Source organism: Podarcis pityusensis, assembly GCF_964106645.2.
Source record: "Podarcis pityusensis genome assembly, chromosome: 17".
NCBI classification, from domain to species: domain Eukaryota; kingdom Metazoa; phylum Chordata; class Lepidosauria; order Squamata; family Lacertidae; genus Podarcis; species Podarcis pityusensis.
In genome coordinates, this window is record NC_138042.1 from 9,672,481 (window position 1) to 9,684,353 (window position 11,873).

Genomic DNA, 11,873 nt, shown 5'->3' on the forward strand with positions numbered 1-11,873 from the left:
AGGGCTCCAAAAAGGTGTGCAGGAGCTATCACTGCAACAGCTGTTGGGCAGGAAACTGTACTCACCCTGCTTATGTGCATTTCGCTTATGAGCACTGATGCTCAGAATGTAAGCCCCACATTAGTGGGGAATCGCCTGTATGTGAAAGACCCAACACCACTTTCCCTATCTGCTGTAGTGTAACCAACATAAAATAGGTCAACGGAGGGCTAAAGATCTCTCTCTCTTTATTTGCTCAAGGTAACACAGTGGGAAGAATCCAAGAGGCACTTTTGCTCACCCACTCACAGGTAACTGTACACATCTTCCCCCCAGGTCACGCTCTGAAAACCATTTCCCTCACACCATACAACTGGGTTTTTAAAAGACGAAAAAACAAACCCACCCAGAAGTGTGAGATTTAATCTCTTGGTGTTCTGTTTGCCGAGTCTTAGGGCCTTGCTTCCTTCCAGGGCTTTTCTCTGCAACTGGCAAAGCAAGAAAGGTACATTTCACATTTGCGATTGGAGGTGCAGCCAGTCTCCGGTGTAAGCAGAGAAGATGGGAAGCTGAAATGACTCTATAGTACAGCATTGGAACTTGCTGCTCGTCGAAAAACAACAACAACCTCTCAGCCCAAAGCTGGGAAGAAACAAACAACAAACTGGAGTAAGAAAGATGTTATCACCTGGGATGTGAATGTATGCGTTTGGGTCAGAGGTAGTTGATTACCTGAACACAAAAATGACTCAACTAAGGACCACCAGAGGCCTAAAGATTGGGAGCCGAGAAAATAATGGGCTTAAGTCTCAGGGGGTCGATTGCTCCTCGAAGCTGTGCACCCATCAACTTCCCCTTCGCACGGCAGCAGAGAAATCCTCATGTCCCCTTGTGGATCGAATCTCACCAGCCATTCTTGGTCCTTAGTGCCCGGCTGGGAGAGACGTGCTCTAATCAGCTTGGTGATGCCCTGGCTACCTGAATCAGCAATCTCCTCTGTGGTCGGATGCAGCCAGCACTGGGCTGGGAAGTAGCGCTCAATTGCTGAGAAATACTCCGCTTGTTCCCCAGCTTCTCCAGAAAGCCTCATGGAAACGACGAGCTTGCAGCCTGCAGCAGACTCCACGGGGAGCTTCTGGCTGAAATGGTTCGCTGTGTCCAGCAGCAAAGCCACAAGCTGAGCTGCCATCGCTGGGCTGGAGCAGCTGCCCAAGTATTCCTCCAAGCCATCCAGAACGACTAGGGAGAGGGAGCAGGAAAAAGTTTCATGTAGGGAGGCCAACAGCTGAAGCAGCTCCCGGAACGATGGCGGGTACAGGAAGTGGATTCTCTAGGAGTTGAAAGGGAAGAGTGTTAATGGCCAATTTGTAGGAATGAATAAGCCACACTACAGGCCAGGGCAGTGGTTGCCTCACTTGCATATTACTTTGGTAATATGGCCATAAAAAGGTATAGGGGCCCCTGACCATTAGATCCAGTCGTGACCGACTCTGGGGTTGCGGCGCTCATCTCGCTTTATTGGCCGAGGGAGCCGGCGTACAGCTTTCGGGTCATGTGGCCAGCATGACTAAGCCGCTTCTGGCGAACCAGAGCAGCACACAGAAACGCCGTTTACCTTCCCACCTATTTATCTACTTGCACTTTGACGTGCTTTCGAACTGCTAGGTTGGCAGGAGCAGGGACTGAGCAACGGGAGCTCACCCCGTCGTGGGGATTCGAACCACCAACCTTCTGATCAGCAAGTCCTAGGCTCTGTGGTTTAACCCACAGCACCACCCGCGTCCCTAATATGGCCATAGCTGTCAATTTCCCTCTTTTTAAAAGGGAAATTCCCTTATTTCAAATAGGATTCCTCGCAAGAAAAGGGAAACGTTGACAGCTATGAATATGGCGCCCTGAGCAAGGACAAAATTTGGTGCTCCCCCCCAAATATTACTATTTTGCATCCCCTCGACTCCATGCCCCGGGGGGGGGGCGGGGAACCAACTGCACAATCCTAAACCCCCATAGCAGGAGTCGAGGGAATGCAAAATAATATTTGGGGAGGGGCACCAATTTTTGTCCTTGCTCAGGGCGCCATATTACCATATTTGTCCCCTGGTGCAGCAGTGGACTTCGGCCTTTCAAATTTCAGTGGCACCTTGAATGAGGACAAAATGTGACACCCACCCCAAAAAATATCTCTTATTTTCACAATAATTCATTTTGGTACAGCTGCTTTTTTTTTATTAATCTCAGTAGGGACCCACATAAATACTGTATAGGTATTTTTGTTGTTGTTACTCACTCCCTCAGCTGAGCGCCCTTTGCGCGGGAGTCGCCGCCCACCGCGCCCTCAATCCGGTCCCGCAATCTGGCCTCATGGGTGGGCTGCTGGCCCACCTACCCACTCGCCCACCCGCCCACCCACCTGGATGGCTCCGGCTCCGGCTGCATCTGCGCCCCCGGCCGGCAGGCGCTCCAGAGGCCGCGGCGCCAAGAAAAGCGCGCGAGCCCGCGAGGAGGAGGAGGAGGAGGAGGAGGAAGCGCCCAGCAGCGCCGCGCGGAACGAGAGCGCCGAGCGCCCCGAGCCAGCGGGACCCAGCAGCAGCAGCGCCGGCCGCGGCAGGAGGAGGAGGCCAGCCGGGTCGGCGCCCGGAACCGGCTGCTGCTGCTGCTGCTGCTGCTGCAGCGTCGACATGGCCAGAACCGGCGACCGGGTGGCGCGCGCGCGCCTTTGCCGAGGGGAAGCCGCAGAGAGTGGGCGCGGCGGCGGCGACAGCCAATCGGCGGCGCAGCGGATGTGGATCGCTCCGCTTTGGTGGCTGGGCTGGCTTCGCAGCCGCGTGGGAACGTCCCCTAGATGCGAGAGGCAGCTGGATTCGGGGGATCGGGGGTGGTTTTTTTGTTTGCCTCGTGCAACTGATCCTTTCTGAACGGGGTGGGGGGAGAGACAGGTCGTCAAATCGGGACATCAACACCGCGCTCCTTTTACGCACGAGCCGCCTCTCCTTGGATTGGGGTCTTTTTGGCACAACGGCGATCTCATTGCTGCCCGCCCTTAAGGAGCTCCGACTTCGCTAATATGGCGCCCTGGGCGAGGCCAAAATTGGCGCCCTCCTTTAAAAGATGTATTCTCACAATAATTCATTTTGGTACGGTAGCTTTTCTTTACGTATAAATATAGGGTGTTTGTTTGTTTGTTTTTAGTAGTAGTAGAATTAGTGATAGTATTTTGCGCCTGCTCGGCTTGCCACCCTGTGCAGGGAACCGCCCCCACTGCCCTCAATCCGGCGCTGCCATTATTTTTGTTTATTCAGCTCCTAGCTGGTCTCATCAATAATTCGGGGCAGGTACTGGTTAGGCTGCTAATACCACGTAACCGAACCCCGATTTGGAATAGCGTGCTGCGGCACCTGCAAGAGTTGCGCAGGGTCAAGGTTTGGTGAGCAGATGGTGCCTAGCTAGAGTTGGTCAGGTTAGCCCCTATGATATGGGTGCAAAAATCGCGCCTCTCCACTGCTTCATGCCTGGGCGGCGGGGCAAGGCGCGCAGGCTCTTCGCGTGGGCAGTCGCAGCAGCCCTAGGGGACCCCCTTCCCAGTCAAGCTACAGCGCTATTTATTAGAAGTGCGACTTTTTTCGAGTTTCTGGACCATGGACTGTCCCAGACTTTCGCTGAGAGGTTTGGAGGTAACTGATTGACGGCTTTCTAACGGCTCCTAAGGCAGGAGGAAAATGCTGGAGATTGCTTCGTTGTTCTGGCTTTCTATTCGCTTCTTTAAGGTGATATCCCACTTTCTCCATAGGAGATTAGTTGCTGTGAAAGTCTGCAGCAAAACCAACCCATTATTGTGGTGGGAATACAAGGCACAAGGAAGTGAAAGGCAAACCCGGATTTGAGGAATGTTGCCTGCTTTTCAGGTGCATTTATATATCTGCTCAAGTTATCATATTAAAGATGGTTGAAATGAGCTTGTCTTGATTGTATGTATACTTGGTTGTTTTTTTAAAAAAACCTTATCTAATGGACAAATAATAAAGTTATAAACTACCATGTTCAGTATTGTTGAAATGAGCTTGTCACAATCATATGCACCCTCAAATAAAAAAAGAAATCTAAGAACAAATTAAAATTTAAAATTGTAGAATGCTCATTCATTGCATTGATCACCACCTTTTGGTTTTCCTCTGAACATCCCAGGGGGAGGAGGTCTTGAACCCACCCACCCACTGCTACCCTTCATAGGAAGGAGCCTTGTCATACGGCAAGCAACGCAGGGGTGGGGGGTATCTCTTGCCCAGCAGCGTCCTAGAAGAGAACACACTCTTCGCACCCATCCCTACGATGATTTGGGTGGAGGTATAAGTCACAAAACAGGCCCATCATATTTATTTAACGTCAGGACTTAGTTTTGGGATGTATAAAATAGATTTTGGGACGCGGGTGGCGCTGTGGTCTAAACCACAGAGCCTAAGGCTTGTTGATCAGAAGGTCAGTGGTTCGAATCCCTGCAATAGGGTGAGCTCCCGTTGCCTGGTCCCTGCTCCTGCCAACCTAGCAGTTCGAAAGCACATCAACATGCAAGTAGATAAATAGGTACCGTTCTGGCGGGAAGGTAAATGGCATTTCCGTGCGCTGCTCTGGTTCACCAGAAGCGGCTTAGTCATGCTGGCCACATGACCCGGAAGCTGTATGCCGGCTCCCTCGGCCAGCAAAGCGAGATGAGCACCACAACCCCAGAGTCGGCCACGACTGGACCTAATGGTCAGGGGTCCCTTTACCTTTACCTTTAAAGTAGATTTATCAGGATCATGTGAAGCTGCCTTAGACTGAGTCAGTTCACTGGGCCGCCTTCTAATTTGACAGGCAGCTGTTCTTCAAGCAGAGAGAGCAGGTGCAGAATTCAGTGGCCAGATTGATTGGGGCAGGGTGGTCCTGGCATGACTGCACTGGTTACCAGTTAGTTTCTGGGCTCAGTTCAAGTGCTGGTTTTTGTCAGCATCGCCCTAGAGCCAGTGCACCAACTGGACTCTTGCACCTCAACCCCGACTGGGCTAGGCGAGCTGGGTAGCACCGCCAGAGACCTCCTTTCTCACAGGAACAGGTCACAGTGCTGTGGACTCACAGCTTAGAGCTGAGAGCACCGGATTCACTGTCTCAATAATACAGTCGTTGCGCAGCAGAGTTTTGCAGAGTCTTGCAGAGTATAAACCACTCGGAGAGCAGCTCTGTAGAATGTCTTCCTTTTATTCTGTAACTACAACTATGATACAAAACTATATACAGAGCTGAATATTCTAAGCATAAATCAATGCTACGCTGAGAGTCTGCAGCTGCTCTTAGCAGCAACCTTATCTCTAGGATCTCTAACACTCTCACTCTCTCCGATACACTGACTGACTGTCTCTCACTCACACACACACTGATATGTTGCTGGGCAGAATAAGTAGATAGGCAGGACACGCCTCCTTCTCTCTGGAGAGTCAGCAGAGACCATCAGGAGATGATCAGGAGATTCTTGGGTATGGGAGGGGTGAAATCTCCTCAGATTGGGGTTACATATGGCTTTAGGACAAGAGAGCAGGTGCAGAATTCAGTGGCCAGATTGATTGGGGCAGGGTGGTCCTGGCATGACTGCACTGGTTACCAGTTAGTTTCTGGGCTCAGTTCAAGTGCTGGTTTTGTCCTAAAGCCATATGTAACCCCAATACCTTCCACTGTAAGTGGATTCAGTGGCATGGCTGTCTTGCTTCTGCAGGTAGTAAATAGCTCTCAGGGCTAGTAGCCATCGTTGGGCCTTACCAACTACCTAACCCAGCCTTTCTCAACCTGGGGTCCCCAGATGGACTATAGCTCCCATCATCCCTAGTTAGCAGGACCAGTGGTCAGGGATCATGGCAGTTGTATTCCAACATCATATGGGGACCCAGGATTGAGAAAGGGTGGTCTAATTTTCCGAAGTTGGTGACCATCATGGTATCTTTTTTGGTAGCACATTTCATTATTTGCTTATTTATTTATTATATTCATCTCCCAAGGAGCTCAGCTTATTGAACATAGTTCTCCTTACCGTTTATCCCCAGAAGAATCTTGTGACGTAGACTAGGGTTAGTGGCTGGCCCAAGAGCACCCAGTGAGCTTTCTGCCTCAGTGGGGATTTGAACTCTGGTCTCCCAAGTCTTAGTCTGTTGCACCACACTGGCTCTCAGTAAGTTATCTTATGTGCTATATAGAAAAAGTGCTTCTTTTTATCTGTCCTTGAATCTTTTACCATTCAGCTTCAGTGGACGGCGCCAGGTTCTAGTACAGTGGTACCTCGGGTTACAGACACTTCAGGTTACAGACGCTTCAGGTTACAGACTCCGCTAACACAGAAATAGTACCTCGGGTTAAGAACTTTGCTTCAGGATGAGAACAGAAATCGCACGACGACGGCGCAGCAGCAGGAGGCCCCATCAGCTAAAGTGGTACTTCAGGTTAAGAACAGTTTCCGGTTAAGAACGAACTTCCAGAATGAATTAAGTTCTTAACCTGAGGTACCACTGTATTACAGGAGAGAGAGAAAAACACTCCATTTTCTCCATGCCACAAAAAATCTTAATGCACCTTAACCATGCCCAGTTGCCTTTTTTAACGAACTAAGAAGCCCCAAATACTGTAACCAGGGTTTTCCCCCCAGCTGGAACTGACAGGAACTCAGTTCAGGTACCTCTCAGGTGGGCATCATTGCCATTATAAGAGAACAAGGGAGGCATTCAAGGTGAGTTCTAGCACCTCTTTTTTCTTAGAAAAAAAAGGACCGGTTGTAACTCTCTTCTCACTGAGGAGTTGCCCTCGAGTCTGCAATTCCTTGGGATTTCTCCTTGCCCCTCTCCAAGGGCGCAGGCTGCCCTCCTGCGCAGATACATAGTTCACCTGTTTTCATTCTGACTTTGTGTTTCAGAGGTCATTTTGAGACATGAGGGGCAGGCAACAAGGGGCTTAATTAAAACATTTAGCAGTTACTAAATGCTGGTGCTTTCAGCGGACCAGTGCCACCATCTGCTGCAGGCTTGGCAGTGCTGAGGCATGGAGATGCATGCAAACGCTCACCATCTGTCGAGTGCGAAAGGCGTGCATGAGGATGGGGAGGGAGGGCTGAGGTTCCTCCTGCGCACGGCAAGGTAGGAGCTGGATTCTTCTTGGTGCTTGACTTAAAGGCAGGTGTGATGGCCTGGGAATCTGATTCAGAAGCTGAATCTGAGGAGTCCCAGCCTGCACAGGAATCCCCACCTCCAGGGCCGGCTGAGCCAGGGCAGGGGCTTGAACCTGAAGGGCCTTCACCTGTGCTGGATCCTCAGGAGCAGACACCAGCTGAATCCGCTCTGGCTCCGGAGGTGATCGAGGACCCGCTGCCTGCAGGTGCGCCTCTCCCAGCCCTGTCAGGGGAAGGTGAAGCTGCCCTTGGGTCCAGTAACCCTCCAGTCTCTCCTGAGCTGCAGAGGCTCAGGGCAGAGAGGCGGAGGGAACTGGGTTCTCTCAGGAGGAGTGCTCACCTTAAGGCCAGGAGAGGCAGGTCACCTGTGGGCCAGTCAGCCCAGATAAAGGCCAGTCAGCCCAGTCCCAGGTTGCGGGAGCAACGACGTTGGAAACCTGTTTCTGCCAGCACCCAGACCTGTTTCTCCGGAGTTCCCGACCACGCCCGGCTTCTTGCTTTGGACCCCACTTCCCCCTTAGTGGGCAGTCTCCAGACCCTCGGCCCAGGACCGGACTTTGACCACGCCTCACGGTAACCTCCCCCGGGACCAGCACAGCAGGTGGGGGAAAGAGTCAGGTCTTCTTGCTTTAGATACTATTCTGCTAGATCCTAGGCACAGAGGAGCCACCTGAGATGTCAGCAGCAGCTACCACCATATGATGGTAGCTCCGCTATGAGCGAAAGTTTGGGGGCTTTTTAGTTGAAGAAGGAGAAGAGTTTGGACTTGATATCCTGCCTTTCACTCCCCTTAAGGAGTCTCAAAGCAGCTAACAATCTCCTTTTCCCTTCCGTGAGGTGAGTGAGGCTGAGAGACTTCTGAGAAGTGTGACTAGCCCAAGGTCACCCAGCAGCTGCATGTGCAGGAGCGGGGAAGCGAACCCAGTTCACCAGATTATGAGTCCACCGCTCTTAACCATTACACCATGCTGGCTCTCGAGAAAGAGAAGCAAGTAAGGGAGGCAGAAGACAAAATAAGCAGCCCTTTAATCCAAATTCTCAACTCTTTTTTCATCTCCGCCAAGCTAAGCAGTTGGCCCCTTATCTCTCTCGCCCTGACCTAGCCACTGTGATCCATGCGACGGTCACCTCCAGACTGGATTATTGTAACTCGCTCTACGTGGGGCTGCCCTTGAGACTGACCCAGAAACTCCAGCGGGTGCAGAATGCCGCGGCGAGACTCCTTATGGGGTCTTCGCTGCGAGATCACATTCATCCGGTACTATACCAGCTGCACTGGCTCCCGGTGGAGTACAGGATCAGGTTTAAGGTGCTGGTTTTAACCTTTAAAGCCCTATACGGCCTAGGACCCTCGTACCTACGGGACCGCCTCTCCTGGTATGCCCCACAGAGAAACCTACGGTCTGCAAATAATAACATCCTCAAGGTCCCAGGCCTCAGAGAGGTTAGGCTGGCCTCAACTAGAGCCAGGGCCTTCTCGGCTGCGGCTCCAATCTGGTGGAATGCTCTGTCACAAGAGACTAGGGCCCTGCGGGACTTGACATCTTTCCGCAGGGCCTGCAAGACAGAGTTGTTCCGCCAGGCCTTTGATCAGGGCGCAGCCTGACTCCCTCCTCTGGCAACCTGCACAGAACTTGCTTAATTGGTTGCCATCAATTTGATTTAATTAATTTTTATAATGAAATATTTTTAGATTGTGTGATTATTTGATTTTTTGATTATTTGATTGTTGTTAGCCGCCCTGAGCCTGGCTTCGGCTGGGGAGGGCGGGATATAAATAAAATTTATTATTATTATTATTATTATTATTATTATTATTACCAAGACCCAAGAGTTCAGTTGGGTCCAACTTTCTTGCAAGTGCTGAGCTTCTCCTCTGCACACGAGTATTTGACTAAATTGTTTTAAGTGTGCACCACATTATTTTAGGGACGTGGGTGGCGCTGTGGGTTAAACCACTGAGCCTAAGACTTGCTGATCAGAAGGTCAGTGGTTTGAATCCCCGCAACGGGGTGAGCTCCCGTTGCTCGGTCCCTGCTCCTGCCAACCTAGCAGTTCAAAAGCACATCAAAGTGCAAGTAGATAAATAGGTACCGCTCCGGCGGGAAGGTAAATGGCGTTTCCGTGTGCTGCTCTGGTTCGCCAGAAGCGGCTTAGTCATGCTGGCCACATGACCCAGAAGCTGTATGCCGGCTCCCTTGGCCAATAAAGCAAGATGAGCGCCGCAACCCCAGAGTCAGTCACAACTGGACCTAATGGTCAGGGGTCCCTTTACATTATTTTAAGTGTGCACTGTGCTACAATGTAAACCTAAAGGTGCAATACGGATGTCAACAAACACACATATCATATAAGTCTGCTTGGTCAGGGAGTGAGGATTGATGGACAGGGGCAGATCTAGGTTTGCCCTGTGAAATCACCCTTTGAACTAAAGGTCTGGCCAAGTCAACATCTCACACCAATGGGGTTGGCAGGCGTCTTGTCAACTCCCAGAAACTGTGGTTGCCCAGATAACATTTCCAGGTATTAAAAAGGGATGGTGGGGGGGGGGGGCAGGAAGTGGGCATCATGTGCTATATGTGTGATTACCAGAGAAATGTCCTGGGTGTTGTGTCTATGACAGCAGCACTGCTGCCTTTACCAGGGCTGCCATACATTCCAGTTTTCCTGGACATATCTGGGAATCGGACTGCAAAATAATAAAAAAATCTAGGCGGTTTTTGCTTAATCAGCAAAATGTCCAGGAAAACTTGGACGTATGGCAAGTAGGGAGATTTTAAACAACATGTTCCCAAATAAAGCTCAACAACTCCCCACCCCCAAATGGCTCAACAATTTTGTGCAGATTTTCACTTTTGGGAATATGGCAACCCTACCTTTACTGACTTTGCAACGGGTGCAAACAGCAGCCGTTTGGAACAGCTGCAAAACTGTGGAAGCTTCTTCCAGAAGAGGCAAGGAAACCTACCTCTTTGTTGAATTTTTGAAAAGCATTCTACGACTTACCTTTTAAAAAAGAAAGCTTCGATTGAAGTGCTATTTCCATGGCTACACAAGGGATTCGTATTCTGTTTGATACGTGTGTGTGTGTGTGTGTGTGTGTGTGTGTGTGTGTGTCAGAGAGAGAGAGAGTGTGTGTGTGTTTGTTCTGATGTAAACTGCTTTGAAAGTTTGGGGAAAGCAGTATGCAGGTATTCAAATAAAGGGATAAAATGAAGGAATGGGAGGCAAGTGAGAGGCGAAGAGGCATTAAGTGGAAAATATTTTGTGTAAGACATCCTTCGTGTCGCTAGATGCACTTTCAGACTCTACAGAATCAGCCCAGGGAACAGTTTAAAGCACAAAAACATTTTAAATTGCTCATATCTTCAGAACACTGCGCAGTCTTATCCAACTGATGGCACCTCATTGCAGGTGGCTGATGGACTCCTAAACAGGACCAAACATTTTAAAGACTGTTTGTATTCTATAGCTTTCCTATTTACTTTATTTTTACCCAGACAATATTTTATGTTGTTGTAAAGTGCATTTGGCTTTGATGTTGCTATGCCTTTGGTAGAAATGGCTGGGTGATATTTTTTAAAATAATAATAATAATAATTTTGCAACACAGCACTCAAAGTATTTCAGTGATTGTCCTGAAAGAGATAATATTTCCAAGGCGGTGGCAATTGTTTCCTCCCCTGAAGATTTCTCACTTTTCCCATTTCAGTTCCGGGGGGGGGGGGGGGAGAAGAATGAACAATATTGCCACTTTCCCACTCTGAATTTCCAACTCCCTCTCTCCTGCCGCCAGGCCTTCAAATCTTTTATCACTTCATTGTGACCAAGACACGCATCAGATTATTTTGATGGACATGCCATTAACTAACAAAACGCTTTCACCTACCCACACAGGCGAGTCCCTTTGCTCCACCCCCTCTGCTCACAGCTGCAAGTGAGAGAGACCAACATCTGATTTCCGTTCAGGGTGGGGGGCTATGATGTAGCAAAGTGCTGCGGCTTCCTTGGTGGGGGTGGGGCAGGTCAAGTGCAGTTTTCTAGCCTTGCCTGTCAGAGCTGCCAATCACCTTTAGTGCTGCCCAGCAACCATGTTGCCTAGTGACTGCCGATCTGGTTGCCAGGTTACGCAGAGAACTCCTTTCAGGGTTCTGATGGATAGACTTTCATAGTTAGGAAACCAGCACCCCACCCCACCCCCCAACCACCACCCAATTCCTATCATCAATCCACTTAAAAGGTTATATTAACCCTTAATTATATTTTTCTGCATTCCTCGGCAAATAGATGCCACAGCTCAGAGGCAACCAGTAAAATGGAAAGCGATGCTGTGTGCCTCAGGGTTTCTGGGTGGGAAATATGGCAACATAATTCCACTTTCCTGAGAAGCTTATTCATTCCACAACACTCCCCTCCCCATCACTCTGTGTGTGTGTGTGCGTGTGTGTGTGTGTGTGTGTGTGTACATGTATAAAAAAGGTAAAGGTAAAGGACCCCTGGACAGTTGAGTCCGTCAAAGGCGACTGTGGTGTTGCAGCGCTCATCTTGCTTTCAGGCCGAGGGAGCTGGCCTTTGTCCACAGACAGCTTTCCAGGTCATGTGGCCAGCATGACTAAACCGCTTCCGGTGCAATGGAACACAGTGATGGAAACCAGAGTGCACGGAAACGCTGTTTACGTTCCCGCCACAGCAGTACCTATTTATCTACTTGCACTGG

General features: G+C 50.0%; 1 protein-coding gene across 2 annotated transcripts; it reads right to left on the reverse strand.

Moving 5' to 3' along the window:
* Positions 1 to 210: 210 nt before the first annotated feature.
* SWSAP1 (SWIM-type zinc finger 7 associated protein 1) lies at positions 211 to 3,964 on the reverse strand. Of its 2 annotated transcripts, none has more exons than XM_080988298.1 (2): positions 2,390 to 3,964; positions 211 to 1,218 (listed from the first exon to the last, which is right to left on the reverse strand). In XM_080988298.1, the coding sequence occupies exons 1-2, from the start codon at positions 2,931 to 2,933 to the stop codon at positions 782 to 784; spliced, it is 981 nt and encodes a 326-aa protein (XP_080844424.1). In that variant the 5' UTR covers positions 2,934 to 3,964; the 3' UTR covers positions 211 to 781. The 2 variants fall into 2 exon arrangements, with proteins under 2 accessions (XP_080844424.1, XP_080844425.1); XM_080988299.1 differs by having other exon boundaries at positions 211 to 1,309; positions 2,390 to 2,674.
* Positions 3,965 to 11,873: the final 7,909 nt, after the last annotated feature.